The sequence below is a fragment of the Cervus canadensis genome, chromosome 20 (genome assembly GCF_019320065.1).
Source record: "Cervus canadensis isolate Bull #8, Minnesota chromosome 20, ASM1932006v1, whole genome shotgun sequence".
NCBI lineage: Eukaryota > Metazoa > Chordata > Mammalia > Artiodactyla > Cervidae > Cervus > Cervus canadensis.
This window is the reverse complement of record NC_057405.1, coordinates 46,122,574-46,143,427: the sequence shown is the minus strand read 5'-3', so window position 1 is coordinate 46,143,427 and position 20,854 is coordinate 46,122,574. Positions and strand designations below refer to the sequence as shown.

General features: G+C 39.4%; 2 protein-coding genes across 5 annotated transcripts in view; one reads left to right on the top strand and one right to left on the bottom strand.

Moving 5' to 3' along the window:
- Positions 1–20,854, bottom strand: part of TRAPPC3L (trafficking protein particle complex subunit 3L) — a 66,929-nt gene that overhangs the window by 44,709 nt on the left and 1,366 nt on the right. The window contains exons 2-3 of one of the 4 annotated variants that reach the window (XR_006263920.1): positions 19,901–19,904; positions 13,645–17,320 (exon numbers count right to left, since the gene is read on the bottom strand). The exons of 1 other annotated variant lie outside the window; for it this stretch is intronic. The gene's annotated coding sequence lies outside the window, so the exon portion shown is untranslated. Of the gene's footprint in view, positions 1–13,135; positions 13,432–13,644; positions 17,504–19,900; positions 19,905–20,854 lie in introns of those variants that run through there. 2 more of the 4 variants (XM_043439085.1, XR_006263921.1) reach the window with 2 other exon arrangements.
- On the top strand, positions 4,565–10,314 carry CALHM4 (calcium homeostasis modulator family member 4). The gene is made up of 2 exons (XM_043439081.1): positions 4,565–5,268; positions 9,759–10,314. The coding sequence occupies exons 1-2, from the start codon at positions 4,711–4,713 to the stop codon at positions 10,143–10,145; spliced, it is 945 nt and encodes a 314-aa protein (XP_043295016.1). The 5' UTR covers positions 4,565–4,710; the 3' UTR covers positions 10,146–10,314.

The following is a 20,854-nucleotide window of genomic DNA, read 5'->3' as shown; positions in this document are numbered from 1 at the left end:
ATTACACCGTTGAAGAATTCAGTACTGTAATCATGACCATTTTAAAGGATAGAAATCTAAAAGTCAGAGCTTAAGAAATTTGTTGAAGGTTAGCTAGAGAGTTAAGAAATTTGTTCAAGGTTAGCTGATACTGAAGTTGAAGCTCCAATATTTTGAACACCTGGTGCGAAGAGCTGACTCATTAGAAAAGACCCTGATGCTGGGAAAGATTGAAGGCGGGAGATGAAGGGGACGACAGAGAATGAGATGGCTGGATGGCATCACTGACTCAATGGACATGAGTTTGAGCGAGCTCCAGGAGTTGGTGATGGACAGGGAAGCCTGGTGTGCTGCAGTCCATGGGGTCGCAAAGAGTCAGACAGGACTGAGTGACTGAATGACAACAAGCTGGAAAGTGGACAACAAAGAAGAATTTGCACTAAATCTGCTGACTCCAAATCAGCAATGTCTTTTTTTATTTCCACTGCTTATATGCTACTTATGTTAGAGCGAAATATTTTAGAGGTTGACTCACAAAATCTCAGAAGTATGCTGACAATATGTTGCAGGGCCCAATTTGGGGGCAATTCTGGGTTCTAGATGAAAGATCCAGAGAAAAACAGAAAAAGCCTGTGTACTTGGTGGGAGGCGAATGATGATACACAAACTTTTTCTGTTAAGGGCTGGATAGTAAATATTTTCAGTTTTAAGGCCACACAGACTCTTGTCACAAACTAGTCAACTCTGCTCAGGTGGTGGGAAAGCAGTTAGACAATTAGGAACCAGTGCAGATACGTGCTAATAAAACTTGATAAACACTCAGATTTGGATTTCATGTAATTTTCACATGTCACAAAAGATTGAAACAAAATTCAAACCATTTTAAAAAATTATTCTTGGTTTAGAAGGCTTACAAAGCAGGCAGTGGGTCAGTTTCTTCCCTGAATTGTGTATATGTTGCCAACTCCTACGCTATAGCATTCTATTGCCAGGGTTTCTCAATCTGTTTCCTTGTTATTAGACATTAACGCTTAAATTTCCTTTGTGATCTTGTATACGATCAGTATATTTTAACAAGTGATTTATAGAGAACTTATAAAAATAGTGCATTCTCTATTTTTAGGGTATGGAATACTATACGTTAAGCAAACCTTGCTAATTTTTTTCTTCCATATCTTTTATATCCTTTCAATGTTTATCTCCTAACGTTTCCTTGATCATTTCTAATATGTATGTTTGATTATAAGAATTTCTCCTTATAATTTGATATTTTTGCTTTATATATTTCAATAAGACAGTCATAGACAAGTTGATGAACGTCATGTCTCGTAGTGAATGAGACTTCAAAATTAGCCCTTCTGACACTTTTTGGCCTTTAGCTCACTTTTGCCTTATATTAATGTTATTATTTCCAAGGGTATACATTTCAGTACCTTTAGTTTTCAAGCTTTGTGTGTTTTAGGTGTGTCGCTTGTAGGTGGCATGACTATTTTTTGATCTCTGTAGGTGCATTTACACCAGCCCTGGTGTGGTGATTAAATCATGTGCCAAACCACCGGAGTGCTGGTCCCGGCCCTTTCCTTCATTTCTGCGTGGCCGTGGGCAGTTTCCTCTATCTCTCCACACTACACTTTTCTCATCTGTAAAGAAGCTGAGGATAATATTAGTACCTCATCATAGGATTATTACGGAAATTAAATAAGATAATGTGCTTACCTGGCGTGTAGTGAGCCCTCAATAATTGTTAGCTATTTTAAGATGTTGTGTGTGTGATTATTGATGTGTTTGGTCTCATTTCTACCATTATTTTGTGTTTTCTGTTTACCATCCTTTTTCTCTGTTTACTATTTCTTTTCTTATCATTATTCTCTTTTTATTTTCCTCTTTTTCTGAGTGGTCTATGCACTGTGTTTCTACTGTTTAATAATTATACTTAAGACTTTTACTGCTTTACTAAGACAAGTGATTTTACAGTTTGATGAGTTTTGACATATGTATACACCCCTGAAGCCATCAAATTTATCACCATAATTAATATATCCAGCTCTCCTGTTTTATAACTGTGTTTTCTTTGATTCTTTGTCTAATTTGCATCATTAACTGCACAGCCAATTTAACAGCTAAATAGTTTATATCTCCCGTGTGACCCAGAGTCCGTACACTGACCCACTTTCTTATCTAACTCTCATACACAAAGCCAATATTTCCTCTGCTCTTAATCAACCCAGGACCAGGTATCAGACAAATAGCAACATCCCCCATGCCCTGAAGCCCACCAGAATCATTTAAATTAGCCATTTCTAAGCTCTTTCCCTTCACCTGCCTTGACTTTCCCACAGAAACCCCAGGGAACGCTCTGGCTTCAGCTTCCCCTCCTTTTCTGCCTCCAACCCAACCTGGTTCTTCCCCAAGTGGCCCTGCATGGACTGGCATGCCCCTTTCTCTTGATAAATGTAAGTAATAAATTTTCCTTTTGATGGCTTTGGCCTCTCTGTCATCACTCAGTCACCTTCGTAAATTAAAATCATAGTCCAAATTTATACATTCCCCTACAAGTCTTCCCATGCCCCTGGCAATCCCTCTCTTCTTATTTCTTCTCCACCACTCTCTAGGTGAGCACTAGTTTGTTTTCTATCAGTAGAGATTAATTAACACTTTTAAGAATTTTATATAAATGTCATACATTATGTATTCTTTTGCTTGAATTCTTCCCTTTAGAAAATTATTTTTAATTCATTCTTTATTGTATATATCAATAGCTTATTCCTCATATTTTCTGAGTAGCTTTCCCTTACATGGATATAGAACAATTTGTGGATAGCTTCTGTGCTGTTCCCAGCTGCTGTTTGCAGCTATATAAAGCTATAAAAAATACAAGCTAATAAAGCTTGTGTCATTCATGTACAGGTTTTCGTGTGGACATACGCTTTCATTTCTCTTGAGTAAATAACTAGGAAGGGAGCTATATTGTATGGCAGGTACACACAGGTAACTTTTAAGGAAACTGACAGTTTTCAAAAGTGATTGTTTCATTTTACATTCCTAACATGAGTGTGTATGAGTTAGTTGCTCTACAATCCTTACCAACATTTGGTATGGAGTACCTTTTTAATTTTTGCTGTTATATCAGATAGGTAGTGATATCTTGCTATAACCATGGATTATCTTATTTGTATCTTTTGAAATAAAATGTAGTTATTTATAGAAATAACTAATAAATAAAGGAACTTAAAAAATATACTTGTACTCATCATCATTTTTAGCTCCTATGACTTTCCTTAGAGTTTGTCTTTCTCTTTGCTGAAACATATCCTTTAATAATCTTCCTAATGAGGTTCTATGGGTGGTAAATTCCCTTAGTCTCTCTTTATTTTGCTCTATCTCAAATGATGGTTTAGCTGGTACCAAGAACTCTGAAGATATTGTCTTCTGGTTTCTATCATTACTGATGAGAAGTGTGCTGTTAATATATTGCCACTTTTTGGTAGGTTATCTGTCTTTTATTTTTGACAGCTTTTAAGACTTTCTGTTTTTCACACTGTGCAGCTTTAATATGATGTGTCCGGTGTGAATTTATCTTTAGTGAAACTATTTAAAATAGATAACATTTCCTGATGTGAGAACTTTCTTTGATTCTGCAAAATTCTCAGTTATTTCTCTTCAAATATTGTCTATTCCTTCATTTTTCCCTCCAGAACTCCTACTAGACAGGTCATGGAGTTGTTTAATCTGTTTTCTATTCCCTTTAACTCCTTTTAAAAATATGCTTTTTGATTTCTTTGTCTTTTTATACTGCACTTTGGGTCAATTCCTCAGCATTATGTTTCAATTCACTGATGATATATTTAACCAAGGCCAGCTGAGATTTATTTAAGAAGAGAAATTTGTATCTTATTCATTTTTATAAGCCAAAACAATATGGTTTTAAAAAGCCACTCTTTAAACAAAAAGCATTTGACAATTAAATATAGACATTTTATATGTGATCATATAATTTCTTATCTATATGTACATAACTTTATTAGTTACCCAAATATATTTTCACATAACAAATGATACCATATTAACAAATTTGCAACTTAACTTTTAAGACAACCCATTGTTATATTATGTTCTGTCAACACAAATATATTTTTATGCAAAGGTAGAATGTTTTTGTTGTGATTTGACTTTAGGGGTACCCAGGTCTTACTCATCTCTTTTGGGAAAACTTTTGGAATCTATATGGAAGAACTCTGAAATTACGGATGCATCAGATACTCCTAAATTTGGATTGCTCTAGTATTAGATAACTTCCACGGTTCTTTATGCTGTAATTTTATGGTAACAAAATCTTGGACCAGTACAAGGGTAAGAATGTTCTGATTTTCTTCAATACTGTATTTGCTGGTGCTAGGCATTTTGTCTCACGCAAAGGAGCACATAGAAAGATGGCAGCAGTTTGCTTTGCAATCCTCTTTTTAGCAGAAAGAGATACTGAAGAAGTTTCCCCTCTCACTCAAGCCAGATGAATCTCTCCCTCAGGTCCCTCGGGCTGTACTCTGAAGTTCATTTATTAGCTCAGGATTCACAAAGTACAGAAGGAAAGATGCTAGAATCCTTTAAACATGTAAGGATGTTGGATTGCCTGACACAACCAGTTAAACCAGTAAGATCCCATAAAATGGTTATAGCTGGTGAGTCTAATGATCAGAAAGGGCTAGGAGCTGATTTGTGAAGGAGCTTCCCAAGATGAGCCCAGCTCTCTGTGACATTGTGTCTTCTCTGCAGAGAAGTGGAACCTTTATCAACACTCTGATTGCTGCTTTGACCATCGGTGGGCAACAGCTCTTCTCCTCTTTCACATTCAGCTGTCCCTGTCAGGCTGGGAAAAATTTCTACTATGGTTCTGCTTTTCTGATCATTCCTGCCTTAATCCTTCTGGTTGCCGGCTTTGCTCTGAGAAGCCAGACGTGGACAATCGCCAGTGAATACTGCTGCAGCTGTGTCCCTCAGCTCCGGAAGATCAGCCTCCTGGAGCGCAGGCTGGCTTGCCTTCACTTCTTCGGCATCACCGGAAGGGCACTTGTTGCTCCATTAACGTGGCTGGCGGTGACCCTGCTGACCGGCACGTACTACGAATGTGCGGCAAGCGAATTCGCATCTGTGGACCATTACCGAGTGTTTGACAATATCAGTGCGGGCGAACGGCAAGAGATCCTAGCCGGGTTTCCGTGCTGCAGATCAGTTCCATCCAATATGATCCTGGTCAGAGACGAAGTAGCTCTGCTACATAGATACCAGTCACAGGTAAGTTCCTGCTTCTTACTTTCAGCTCTGCTATCGCGTATTAACTGGGGCTTCCCTGGAGGCTCGGTGGTAAAGAATCTGCCTGCAGCTGGAGATGAGTGTTTGATCCCTGGGTAGGGGAGATCCCCTGGAGGAGGACATGGCAGCCCACTCCACTTCTTGCCTGGGAAGTCCCAAGGACAGAGGAGCCTGGCGGGCTGTAGTCCACGGGGTCGCAAAAGAACTGAATAGGACTTAGCCACTGAACAACAGCAATCTCATTTTAACTACAATCACTGGAAACATTTTCCATTCCTGCTGCTTCTCATATTGTCTGGTTATGGAACACAAACTGGATGCCACTCATCAGTTAGATTTCTACTGAGCGGCTGCATAAATATGGTTAGGATGTTGGGCTTTGGAGTCAGCAGACCTGCATTTGAGGCTTGCTTTACCATGTATTAACCTGCAAAACCTTAAGCAAGTTATCTAATTTCTCCATGCTTCACTTTTCTCAGCTGTAAAATGGAGCTATTATTGACACGATCTGTCATATAGGGTTGGAGTGAGTAATAAACAAGTTAATGCATCCAAAGCACTCAGTACTGTGTTCAGAACCTATTATATATTAAAAACAAGGAATTTTCAGTTCGGTTAAGTCACTCAGTTGTGTCTGACTCATTACGACCCCATGGACTGCAGCATACCAGGCTTTCCTGTCCATCACTAACACCCAGAGATTGCTCAAACTCATGTCCATTTTATCAGTGATGCCATCCAACCATCTCATCCTCTGCCATCCCCTTCTCTTCCTGCCTTCAATCTTTCCCAGTATCAGGGACTTTTCCAATAAGTCAGTTCTCCGCATCAGGTGGCCAAAATATTGGAGTTTCAGCTTCAGCATCAGTCCTTCCAATGAATATTCAGGACTGATTTCCTTTAGGATGGGCTTGTTTGATCTTGCAGTCCAAGGGACTCTCAACAGTCTTCATCAATACCACAGTTCAAAAGCATGAATTCTTTGGCATTCAGCTTTCTTTATGGTCCAACTCTCACATCCATACATGACTACTGGAAAAAACCATAGCTTTGATTAGATGAACCTTTGTCAGCAAAGTAATGTCTCTGCTTTTTAATATGCTGTCTAGGTTGGTCAGAACTTTTCTTCAACATGGAATTTTAGATATTGTTATTAAAAATATTATTACTAAATTCCATCTTTCTGCATGTATATTCTTAAATATGCATTCTTATATATTTAAATCACATCTAAAATTACAGGAGGCTTAATTATAATTAAAAAATAAACACTGATGATAGTTCTAAATTTAGTGTCATTAGATAGGTTTGTGGGAGGGAGTGGAGTCAAGTGAGGGGAAGGCCTAAACCTACTAGGTTTATAGGTTAAATCTAAAGATGTAAAAGTACATTTTTGTCAGTACAGAAAGAATCATTGGTGTTTATCAGTTTCTCCCAGGAATTTGGGAGAAAAACACATTTCAAATCACTGCAATGCCATAAGAACACATTAATGTTTTTTAATTTACTTTTTATTTTATATTGCAGCATAGTTGATTTACAATGTTGTGTTAGTTTCAAGTATACAGCAAAGTGATTCAGTTATACATACCCATATATCTATCCTTTTATTATTTTTCAGATTCTTTTCCCATATAGGTTATTATAGAATATTGAGAAAAACACATTAATTTTTAAACTACTATTGCAAAGGCCTTTCTTGACCCATCACTTTTGAGTTATTGAAATTTAAAAGTGCTGATGATATAGTTGAAAAAATTACTGTCAACACAATAATATTGAAGTTTTAACATATGGACCAGTTGAAACAAAATTAGAAATCTTATTGAGAAAGGATTTGTCTCAACCTATTTATACTGGCCTTAAATGTCAAGCAGAGGAGCTGTGAAAAGTGAAAAAATCAATGGGACAATTTTGATTTTAAAAAATGTTCTTGCTTTAAAAAACTAAGGTGTAATACACAATGGTAAGGTGTTCTTAAGGTCAAAATAAAACATCTTGTCTAATGATACACAGACTTCTGTGAAAAGACTTTTAGAGTTCTCAGTACCATGAGCAACTGGATTTTTTGATTTAGTGACACCACCACCAATATTTGGGCTTCCCTGGTAGCTCAGACAGTAAAGAATCTGCCTGCGATGCAGGAGACCAGGGTTCGATCCCTGGGTTGGTAATATCCCCTGGAAAAGGGAATGGCAACCCACTCCAGTATTCTTGCCTGGAGTATTCCATACACAGAGGAGCCTGGTGGGCTACAGTCCAAGGAGTCACAGAGTTGGACGCAACTAAGTGATATTTATTGACCACTAATATTTATTGAGATGCTTAGTCTATAGTGTACAAATATGTTATATCTTTAATCTTCATAATCCTCAGAGGTAGGTATAATCAACCCCATTTTACAGATGAGGAAACTGAAACTCAAAGAGTTTCTAACTTTCATAAGTTTATAGAGCTAATAAATGGCTGATCAAGCTAGCCAAGGACCAGGGGCTGTTTCTATTTGCCCTCCCACCTTCTACAGTTACTGCAAACTCCAATCTCATTTGAGGAATATGTACTATCTTCGTTGGATAATTCTGGGTTGGCCACCAGATCAAATTAAGTTTAAATCCTGTCTCTGCTTGTACCTTCTGGACATTTATTTCATCCCATTTCAATCTACCTTTTATACCCATGCCAAAATCTTGTAAGTGCAAATTGAATGATGAACCCTCCCTCCACCCCCCTGTTCCCCGCACTGTCACCCATATAAAGTCCTTCAATGATTTTCTACCAGCCTAAGCACAAATCCAGATTCTTGGCCTCACATACAATATCCTTCAATATGTGGCCCCTGACCATTTCCCCACATGATTCCTATGACCTTGTGAATTCAACTTCTTGGGGTTTTCCCAACTCTTCACATGCTTCTTCTTCTTCTGACTTCTTCCCTAATTGGAATCTCCTCTGGTGAGCTTGTCTTTAATAATTTAAGTTTGAGCATCATCTCTTCTGGGAAGTGTTCCCTGACACTCTTCTCCTTTAAACAAGTTCATGTATCTTCATTGTCCTTCCTTGGGCTTTGTGTTTATGCCTTTCACTTTTCACTTTCATGCATTGGAGAAGGAAATGGCAACCCACTCCAGTGTTCTTGCCTGGAGAATCCCAGGGACAGGGGGAGCCTGGTGGGCTGCCGTCTATGGGGTCGCACAGAGTCGGACACGACTGATGAGACTTAGCAGCAGCAGCAGCAGCTATCAAAACTATCCTATTTTACTGTATTTCTTGGCTTTACACTTTGTCTCCCTCTTTAGGCTTAAAGATTTGGAAAGAGAGAATGTATCTAAAATTATCTGGACCTGTGTCCCAGGAACCAAGCATTATATACAGCAAATGGTGGGAGGTCAGCCTCGGGCTCAGTAAATGATAGCTGATGAGTTAATGGGCATCTGAGATGACCTTTCCTCGGCCATGCTGGCCTCTAATAAGTTAAATCATGGCATGATGAGTATCACTTTGTAGGCTTCAGCCTCCCTAGAGTGAAGCTATCTTGCTGTGCACACACTGGTAATTCCAGGCCTGTTGCTGAATCACAAGCTGTGGAAGGGACCTTCACCATTTAGATTGTGGCTGCAGACTGGTGGCTTCCCTAAGTGTGTGCAGCCCATCTGTCTCACTCTACATAACAACCACTAAATAACAAAAAAAGAATAATGAAAAGGAAAAAAAAGATTCTAAGCATAGAAAACAGTTGTTACTTTTCAGTCTTTAAAAGTGGAAACTAAATAGTTGCAAATAAAATCTAGTTGACTTTCCTTTCAAAGTATATTTCAAAAACAACCATAAAACTGGCCAGCAAATGATTATTTGAAGGGAGAGGAAGATGAAAAGGAAAACAATAGGTGCTGCACATTTAAGGACATGAGAATTTGCTCATTGACTTTCTTCGGTCACAAAAAAATAAAAGGAAATAGCAATTTGGGAAGAAATGTCAGTGAATACTTGCTGGCACATCATGGAGCTTGGTAGCTTACAAAACTACCATTATTATCTATAATATCATAATTTTCATTACTATCATTATTAAATATATATTGTGTCCAAAGAAATGCATGAGCCTACACCTGATGCTTGAACTAAAATAAAAAATGTAGTTTATGTCCCTTATGCAAAGATAATAGGCAGGTTATAATGTTTGCCACTTCCAGGACAGTATCTAGAATCCACTTCAGAATCTTTGGAAATTCCCCAGATCCAAAAATCCTTTGTAATCCCAAAGCCAAGTTGAAAATGGTTGGGCCTATATCCTGTGTCACACCTGCACCCAGGATCAAATGAATAGCACCTGTCAATATGCTAAAGCCTAGAAAAGCAAGTTTCTCACCCATATTTTAGTTCTCAGGTTTGTGGGGATCCCTCCCATCATGGTTGTTTCTTGAATATTTAATAGATTGATGCTTTCTGTTTTCCTTTTGAATAATTGTGTGAAGATGCTGGGCTGGATTCTGATCACCTTGGCAACCATCACTGCCCTAGTCTCCTACTCTTTGGCAAGATGCTGCTCACCCTTCACCGCCCTGCAGCATCGCTACTGGACCAACCACCTCCACAACGAGAGGGAGCTCTTTGAACAAGCCGCAGCACAGCATTCACGGCTCCTCATCCTGCAGCGTATAAAGAAGCTATTTGGCTTCATTCCTGGAAATGAAGATGTCAGACACATCCATATTCCTTCATGTCAGGACTGGAGAGAGATGTCAGTCCCCAGCTTTCCCTGCATGGGTAATGATGTGCAAGGTAACTACAGCTTCCTTGGAGGCAGGGTGGATGAGGATAATGAGGAAGGCAGATCAGGAGGTATTGAATTAAAACCTTAATCATAGCACCTTTCACAATTCAAATATTTTATTTTTATGAGGACAGAGTTTCCATGTAATCTCTTCATCTTTTCCTCTCTGTTCTGATATTTATGTCCATTCATCTGAAATGCTATTTCCGAAATCAGTTTATCTGATCATGGTAACAATTTCTCATTTTGAAATTTCACTGATGGTCTTGTAGTGCATATATTGGTCTGATTTTTTTTTTACAAAAGTGAAAACTGTAGTCATATCAAAATTTGGTTCCTAGTTTTGTTACTTAGTAGCTGTGCAAAAATGAATATCTTTTGAGTGCTATTTTGTATCTGCACTCAGATAGCAGCTACTTCAGAGCTTTTGTGAGGACATATATGACAATTAAATATGATAATACAAGCTAAGTACTCAGCACAATGCCTTTCATAAAATAAGTGCTCATAAAGATTATTTTTGCCCTTCCTCTTTGCATTGCTTGTCTTTTATCATTATTTTCGCTGTCTCGAAGTTTTGTTTTTAAAATTTTCTACCTCTGTATAATACCCAGCGACTTTTCACTGTTTCTTCCTCTTTCTTCAAGCTTAAATATCTGACCTTTTGGGAATCAGGATAAAAAAAAAAATCCCTTTCTAGACTGTTACCATGTAGGGGGAAGCCCAGGCAAGAAGGTCCTGAGTCATCTTGCCATACCCAAGGAAAGATGGACACATATTGTATCCTCACCAGTGTCATAAGTGTTATTTGTGGCACCTCCATAGTGGAAGCATTTTTACTGCTTTGATATAGAAAGTTTATTCTAGAAATTTCCCTCTGTGTCCCACTACCAGGACACCATCTGTGTCTTTTTGTTATCACACCTTTGTACTCAAAATCCATTTTAGGAAAGAAGGCTGCAAGCTATATTTGTAGATCCATTATCTAAACTCTAAAAGGGAAGACCTACCTAAATTTTCACTTCTAATATTTGACAGTTTTCTATTTTATCTTCATTATTTCTGATATATATATAGTCTCATGCATGATTTTTGCCACAGTCACTTGAACAACTGGTTCATTGGTCAAAATAAGCAAAGTGAGGGTTTTTCTTTATCTTTTAAACAAAATAATGGCCACTTACTGGACAATGGACCAACTGCCAGGAGTCAAGGTGACTTTCAAGATTCATTTTCAAGGACACCAGAGGTTTTGGCCATCTAAAATGCAGTCACTTACTTGGTAATCTTATAGTCACGGAAGAGTCCATTTTGTGTGAAATTATGGGTCTTTCAAATTTAATAGAAACAATAAAGATGAATATTAAGAAGACTTTTTTTTTTTTTAACCAATAAGAGATACATAGTATAGTAGTTTGCCAGGACAGGAGACCTGTTCCTCCCTCTCCATCACTTCCTGGGCAAATTAGTTAGTCTCTCTGGAATTCAACTGTCACCTCTATAAATAGGGATAATGATACCTTATCTGCTGGAAGGGAAGGAACTGAACCAAATGAATTCTTGAGGTCCTTTCTAAGACTAATAAGATGTTTATATGTATACAGGCGAATAAGTGTACAATCTTCTGGAGCAGTAGTAGTTTAGGTTGTTTCTATTGAAGGGAAAATATCACTGAGTTTGGTTCTGAGCTTTCCTCTCTAGACATTCACTGGCATTCCACTTTAAATAAAATGTTGTGTGAAGTTGCTCAGTCCTGTCCGACTCTTTGCGATTCCATAGTGTACTGATTTTTTCAAGTGGCCGAGAAAAGTTATTCCACTTATCTAATTCTGTATACAATTCTGATATGACATGACAAGAGGGATCTTTAAAAAATAGAAGTAAGTATGGAAGTAGGGTCTTGGTTTGCTCTGATATAAAGAAGCTGTGTTATTATGGAATCGATGCTTTCGAACTGTGGTGCTGGAGAAGACTCTTGAGGGTCCCCTGGACTGCAAGGAGATCAAACCAGTCAATCCTAAAGGAAATCAATCCTGAATATTCATTAGAAGGACTGATGGTGAAGCTCTGATACTTTGGCCACCTGATGCGAAGAGCCGACTCATTAGAAAAGACCCTGGTGTTGGGAAAGATTGAAGGCAGGAGGAGAAGGGGACGATAATGGATGAGATGGTTGGATGGCATCACCCCCTCAATGGACATGAGTTTGAGCAAGCTCAAGGAGATGGTAAAGGACAGGGAAGCCTGGTATGCTGCAGTCCACGGGGTCACAAAGAGTCAGACAGGACTGAGCAACTGAACACCACCACATTGTGGAAGGTCACCTCTACTTTTTTTTACAGTCTTCTCCAGCTCCAAATCCCATGGCTCTGAGAATCTTTGAAGTTCCTTTGTATTGGGACACACTAGTTAAAGTAACATTTTGTACCATGATCCGAGTTATTTTATTAGTTTTCAGGAAATATACTCTGATAGAATAATATACAGAAATTAGAATAAATACTCTTTAGTAAGATTTTCAGTTATCAAAATCAGAATATATAAAGTTAAAACTTTATATCATCAGAAAGAATAGTTGTTCATATACTGACACCAGGAAAGTTTCTTTCCACTAAATTCTAGAAGCACTTTCTAAATCAAGCTGTTTCAGAGTACTGCATACAATTTATCTTTTGGACCACTTAATCATGATCTTTTACTTTCTGTCAAAGGATTTTAAGTATTTTGGAGCTTTTCTGTATTGCTTCAAAGAGTTTTGTAGCATCTGTATGAACATTTAAAGGGTAGTACACATTCTTGAGTTTTATTGTATCTTATCTATTTCAAATTAAACAAATTAAATTGCCAAATTTTTTTTTGTCTAGAATATTCTTCTGTTCCATAGCCAGTTGGACAAAAGTTTTCCATTAAGAACATTGTGCTTCCTCTCCTTTATGCTTAATGGATTTATGTAATTTTAAAACATATAATTAAAATCAATTATGTGCTAATATTACCTTATATTTTGCTACCAAGTGGGTTTGGATACTACATCAAATGCTGTGGCTTGGCATAAATACAGACTTGCTCATTTCTTACCTTCATCAGCTCCCACATCTGCCTCCCACAATCCAAGCTGCCTCCTTCCCAGGAGACAAATACACTCCCGATGTTTAGACGTGTTTTACTCTGCTCACTTATGCTCTCCAAAGCTGATTTGCAGAATCATACTTATACTAGTCACCTTTGTCTTCCTTCTCTGTTCTCAGTCTCCAGTTCCATTAAAAAAATTCTAGCACATGATTGTAATGCTGCTGCTGCTGCCGCTGCTAAGTCACTTCAGTCGTGTCCGACTCTGTGCGACCCCATAGACGGCAGCTCACCAGGATCCCCCGTCCCTGGGATTCTCCAGGCAAGAACAATGGAGTGGGTTGCCATTTCCTTCTCCAATGCATGAAAGTGAAAAATGAAAGTGAAGTCACTCAGTCGTGTCCGACTCTTAGCGACAGCATAGACAGCAGCCTACCAGGCTCCTCCGTCCATGGGATTTTCCAGGCAAGAGTACTGGAGTGGGTTACCATGGCCTTCTCCGATGACTGTAATAAGAAACAACAATGTGATTTTACAAAGTGTTTTTTTGCATTCTGTTCGTAGCACAAGGGGAAATCACATTAACCTTAAAACTTTGAAATAGCACAACCAATCAGAGGCCTTCCAAATGCAAGACTCAGCAGCTGTTTGCTACTTCAAAATATATGGTTTAGAGTTTTCATTTTAGCTTCTAAACAAACCTACCAAAATTTGGCACTGGTTACTGAAGGAGTAGATGTTGGCAAGCTGTCCTTAGAGTAGACAGCTACACAACTGGCTGCATGAGCTGTGGGGCACAATTATAAATGTCACCTCTGGACCAAGGAGCAATGATGTTACTTTCAGAGAGACAAATTTCATTGTCCCCAACCCGAATTACTCTTCTGCTCAGTTCAGTTCAGTCGCTCAGTCGTGTCGGCCTCTTTACAACCTCATAGACTCAGCATGGACTCAGCCTCAGCATGCCAGGCTTCCCTGCCCATCACCAAATCCTGGAGCTTGCTCAGACTCAAACCACCAAGCACAATTAAACTCTAATCTCAGTTCACTAGAACTTCAGAAATGTTTTTCAGATTTTGTTTCCTCCGCTGCCCTCTCGTGGTAGAGACAGATGGCTGCACTCGAGTACAGTGGTGGCCACAGCAGCCGCTGTAAAAGGAATTCTTCTGTTGCTGTTGCTTAGTCACTAAGTTGCATCTGACTTCTGAGAGCCCATTGACTACAGCCCACCAGGTCCTCCGTCCATGGGATTTCCCGGGCAAGAATACTGGAGTGGGTTGCCATTTTCTCCTTCAGGATATCTTCGCGACTCAGGGATCAAACCTGCATCTCCTGCATTGCAGGCGGATTCTTTACCATTGAGCCACCTGGGACGCCCAAAAGAATTCTTAGTATTTACGTATTATGAAGCTAATTTAAACAAATGACCCCATTCTTTCTTTACAGCAAAATGGTAGAGTCACATATTAGAAAATGAATTGCTGAAATGACATTAATGACATAGAGAATGTGAAGGAATTCAGAGTGGTGTAAATTCTTAAATGAATAAAATGCCTTCTTATGACATAATTATTTTTATTTGATAACTGGTGAATCATTGCTCATAATTTGAATCCAGTCTTATTTGACCCAAATAAAATAAGTTCTCCCATTTTATGGATGAAGTAAACGAAGATAGAGAAGTCCAGCACTTTGCTAAAGTTCCCTGCTAGTCTGACTTCTGACCCTGCACTCCAAAGCACTGAAGACAGCAACATGAGGCATATCATAAACCTTCCAGGGCCTTGTAGACGTCAGGAGGTTCTCCTCCTACCCCTGTCTGTGAATCACTGAAACATCCTGAGTTTAAAAATAAGATGCCTATCTTACCTGCCTATCTCTTTCTACTTTCACTGCACCTACATATATAATGGTTCACTTTCAGGGCAGTGTTCTGCTTAGCAAAGTGACTTGTTTACTGTCACTTTGGACCTGAACTACTCAACAACCAGCGACACTGATTTTATTAGCTACAGACTAGCTGCAAGCTTGCCCAGGAATCCCCGGTGTTCACTTTCTCATTCTGGGAGTGGCAGAACACTGCTATAATCTGTCGATTTGTTTTCGATAGGATATAGTTATGAAGGGTCAAAGTGGAACAAAGGAAAACACACTCTTTCATCATTCATACTGTCTTGTAAAAGTCAATCTCTCTGGAACGAATTTCCCTTCCAAAAGATAGAGAGGTTGATCAAATTGTGGGAGTTAAGTGTTTAAACTATCCTGAGTCACAGACCCTTTGAAGAGCCATTCTGGGAAAAGTCATCTTGAGGAAATATCCAGAGACTGTGCAAACGTACCCACCCAGGCTCACATGCCTCAGAGACTGTACTGCAGTAGACTAAATGTTGGCCTTCTGAACGCGTTCACATTCTAAGCCCTAGAATTTGTGAATCATACTTTATTCTTTGCATGGCAAAAGAGGCACTGCAGATGTCATCAAGTTAAGGATCCTGAGACAGGGATATTATTCTGGAATATCCTGGTGGACTCACTGTAATCACAGGGGCTCTTATAAGAGAAGGAACCAAAGTCAGAGAAAAGGCCGAGTGGCAATGAAAGAGGAGTGTCGTGAAGTGTCAGAGAAATTAGCCATAGCTGGCTTTAAAGATGTCAAAGATCCTGAGCCAAGATGCAGGCAGCTTCTAGAAGCTGGAAAGGCCAGGAAATGGATTCTTCCCAGAACCTCTAGAAGGAACATAGTCCTGCTGACACCTTGATCGGAGCCACTGAGACCTGTGTCTGACCTGTGTTTGACAGTAAGAAATATACACGGTTCTCACAGTTACAAACTGTAAGATAATACATTTGCATTGTTTTAAGCCACTAAGTTCGTGGTAATTGGCTACAGTGGAGATAGGAAGCAAACACACATATCAGTACATTTCAGGAGTTTATGACCCCACAAGCCTGTCATGAGTGACATGCTTTGGATTAAGGCCTCTTCAAGGTTACTTTCTAGCATAAGCATTTATGCATTGATACTCTGCCTTAGGCAACCGCTGCTCTAGGAAAACAAATATATTTATACTATAATATAAAAATATAAAATATTCTAAAGGTGTTCTAAAGTGCTGAAAGAACAGCTGAATATACATTTTATGTTTCTATAGATGTTTCAATCCAAACAAATAAAAATATTTAAATTACGTTTGTCTTGTGTCCTTGCCAGTTAATGACATCAACAGAACCATATGTTATACTCTATGACATATTACGGATATAATCCAGCATTTGAAATGAAGGAAAACAAATGCCAAAGGGAAAAGAATAATCCTGATCCATGTGGTGTTTTATTATTTAAATTTCATAAATTATGAATAGTTGGCTAGTAAGTTCACACTTGCCATTCTTTCCCTTGGAGATAACTTGAATTTGAGAAAGCTGCTTTTGAGAAAGTATAACATACAGTTCTGTTGATGTCAAGCATCTTTACTCCATTAATGATTTAATGGATCCTAAGAGAACTGTGAGAAAGGCCTTTATTTTGCAGGGAAGATAAAGTGAAAAGCAAAAACCATCCAAGTTATTACAGGCAGAGTTAGAATAATAAAATGGAGTAAGTATGCAGTTCTGTGCTGCCTGTGGTCAGCAAGCTCTGCGTTTTGCGCTCATCCTTGAAGATTTTCTGGGGCCCGACCGCTTGGGCCGGTTTCTTTATTTCTGTGCGCTCCCAGACCCTCTTCCCCGAGCTTGGGGTGCCGGGGGTATTTCGACCAGAGGAGCCAGCTTCCGGCTACAGCGTCTGAGTTGGCCGTGACGGCGGCCCCTCTTCTGGGGCGCAGCACCGCGGCAGCTCAGGGTGGACCGCTCGCCGGATGCCCGCCTCTGACCGCAGTGGGTGAGGGTGGGAGCGTGGTTGGGTGACGGTGGGCGCCTGGGTGGATGGGTGGGGCCGGCAGCAACAAGTACTCAGACGCCCTTCTCTCTGGCTGCTGACGGGGCGGGGGGGTGGTGGGGGTGGTGGTGACGCTGCGCTCTGCTGGGTGGGTCAGCTCCTTCCTTGCATGCAAAAGGGACCGTTGTTCTGGCTTCGCTGCAGTTTCCTGTCTGGTCCTCCCAGCTGGTGGCAACTTGTGGAAGGCGGCGTGCATCCAACTCCAAAACAGATCCCAGGCTAGGGATGCAGTGATTATGGCCCAAAGAAATCAAGCCCTTTTTGGAAGATGGTAAATCTAATGTGACTGGAAAACAAATGATCATTTACACTTTCCTGCATATCCTGAGTAAGAATTGTATCTGTGGACATCATCTAGAGTACATTCTTCAAGAAAATTGTTGGAAGCCAGTGTTCAGGAGCAGCACCATGATGATGGAGTTAATGAGTAATGATGTCACCTGCGAAATGGTATTAGAATACTGCAGAGGCAAGAACTATATTGTTTCCATAGAAATTACAAAGAGCCACGGTATTGACAATAGTTACAACACTGCTATGTTTTAAAAAGTCATTGTAGGAGATATGAAATTAGATGGAACCAGCTTATCTGACGATAAAGAACAGGAAGAGATGGGTGTTCAACCTGAGCAGGAAGGGATGGTGCATGGACACTGATTAAACAGTAAACTAATGTGTAAGTGTCTCTCTTTATTATTCTACATCAGTTAACCACTGGACCTTACATGAGCCCATGCATTTTTAAAATACATCTTTTAATATCATTACTTATTGTATAGCCAAGGACCCCACAGAAATGTTTGCCCAGGGCCTTGCACAAACTTACAGGCATCCCTGGCTCAACCTTCACTAGATTCTTTCGGGAAACCCAAAACATAATTGACTTAAATTTTAGCTTTCCACTTTAACCTCCAAGTTTGTTTTCCCTAAGTACATTTAAAAAATCATGTTGCATTTCACTAACCCTATCTTCTCCCACACCTCTTTTGCTCCTTTCTCTTCCTTCTCCGCTCAGTCCGTTTCAAATCCAAAGCAAAGTGCATGTACCCGTGAGTGCACATGTGCGTGGGGGACAGAGAGAAGAGGGAGGAAGAGTAAGAGAAAGAAGGAAAAAGAGAACAAGTGATGGAAATGGTCCTTACTAGCTGGAGAAAAGGAACATGTACAGATGTAAATGTACGTCATTCTTACGTGCAGGGCAACGTTGGAAGTGCAGCCCACTTAAAACTCATGTTGTCCCTACTTCGTTGTTCTCCAGAACGGAGGCCCCCATCTTGTTATTTGGTTCAAAAACATTAGTGTCAAGGGTGTTAGGAATATAACAACTCCATCCACAGACACCACTCCTGTGGCCATGACACCTTGGGTCAGAGATGTTAACCACTAACTTTGAAGTCTGATTTCACATAACTATCTCCAGTATATACATGATCTTGAGGAATTATAGATTCTTACACATAGAAAGCATCAGGAAGATAATTTTTCCCAACAGCCCCATTTCACAGATGGGGAAGCTGAGACCCAGAGAGGATGGGTCTGATCCAAGCACATAAGGTAATTCAATTATAAAGAAGGGCTATAGTTTTATAACTCCCTAGTCCAGTGATTTTAGAACCATATCATGTTATCATTGCACAGGATTCACTCCTTCAGAGAATATATGTATTTTTTGAGTGCCTATTCTGTGTCAGGGACTACCCTATATCATAAAGTACAACAGTATCTAAAATCACTGACCCTAAGGAATTTACATTCTAATAGAATAAACATAACACATAGTGTAATTTTAAAGTGTCATGAGTAAAATAAAATAGGATAAAGGGAATCAATAGTGGCTGTAATTTTAAGTACAGTGGTTGAGGTAGCCTCATTGAAAAGTTACATGTGAAGAAGATGCCAAGGAGATGAGGGAGCTGACCATGTGAGCGTGGGAGGAAGAGCATTCCAGATAGAGCAAATAGGAAGTCCCTTTTCAGGAGGATAGCCTGTCTTGCATATCTGAGGAACAGCAAGGAGGCTAGTGAGGCTGAAGCACAGAATAGGTGGTAGAGTAATAGGAGGTAAGGTCAGAGAAATTGCGAGGTGCAGGTGATGGTCAGGGAGCCGCTTGTACTGTCAACACATGGGCCTTTAATCTGAGATGGGGAGGGAGCAGTCATGAGCAAAAGAGTTAACATGACCTGATTTACATTGTAACAGGATCACTCTGGTCCCTTTATGTCGAGTCAGTCAGGAAGATTAGTTAGGCTGGAAGTGATTCGGAGATTCACTACCATTCAGAGGAACTCTCAGAATCAGAATTTCATATGGGTGTTTGCATTTACGAGGGTAATGAGTCTTTGAAACATCTGACTAAATGAAACATTAGCCACATGAACTGTTTGAGAATTAAGATTAACCTTTAAATAGGGAATTCTCAATTCTGCACCTCTGAGAAAAGTGAGATGGCCTAAAAAACCCATAAGCACAGAAAAGCAAAAATAAACTTCAAAACATATTTTGAAGACTGCTAATTCCGAGAAGGGGACGACAGAGGATGAGATGGCTGGATGGCATCACCGACTTGATGGGCATGAGTTTGAGTAAGCTCCGGGAGTTTGTGATGGACAGGGAGGCCTGGCGTGCTGCGATTCATGGGGTAGCAAAGAGTAGGACACGACTGAGTGACTGAACTGACTGACTGAATATTAGGAAGTAGCAACTGTGACTTTGCATTATTTGCAGGAAAAAACACAAATGATACAATGAATCTCTCACGGACATTTTTCTTTAGCAGTAAAGATAACAGAGAAGAGAAAAAACAACTTCTTCAGAGGACTATATACATATTTCTATACATTTCTAATTACTAACACTGATAACCTATTTGAGAATTTGCAGTGTGCTTTCACATACATTGTTTCACGTTATTCGAATGATCTTAAAAGTTTATATAACCTGTAAAGGTTAGTGCTAAGGCTGGACTTCCCACTTCTGGCTTCAGATCCCATGATGCTTGGCTCCACTATATTGTTTACCTGTCTGCAGAGCTTGAAACACACTTATCCTGTAACATCTTTAACTACAAATTAAAAATGAGACACTGAAAGAAACCCAGTCTATCTCATAAAAATCACCCACTTTCAGGTGGGTGTTCTGTGAAGTGTCTCTGTGTCGAAAGGAAATTAGAAATCAACCAAAAATGCTTAATGATGCCCAAATAGGTGACACAGATTTGGAAGTGAGTTCTCTTGCTTACATTAGCACTGGAAGTTATCTTTAGTATTAAAAATTAAAGAAACACTCTTGAGCATCCTGAATTATGAAGGTTTTACAGTAAATATACAATGGATTTGAAAATGATGTTTTACTAAAAATTCTGTTAATAAAAAAGTAAAGCAGATAAAGGGGCACTCCATTTACAAGATTAAAACTTGAAACCAACCTTCTTTTCCTAATATAAAGCTTAAATTGGTTGCTTCATTGCACCTATTTTGACAACCTGTGTTTTGATTATCATTTAGGAAATTAACAAATTTTTTACTTGGCATTTCTCTTTGACCCATGGATTAAAGGTGCTATCAACTTCCTTGCCAAACTCATTCTGTCTCCCTCATTTGTCATTTTGGTCAAAAGAACTTCATCTTTCCAGTTCCTCCCAAATATCACCCCTTACTCATCCTTTTCTTACAACCCATATCAAATCCTGACACCTTCAAAATATATCCAGAATCTGTTTGGTCTTACAGCTTTGGTCCAAATCATCACTGTCTTTGTTTAGATTATTGCTATGGCCAAACTGGTCTCCACAC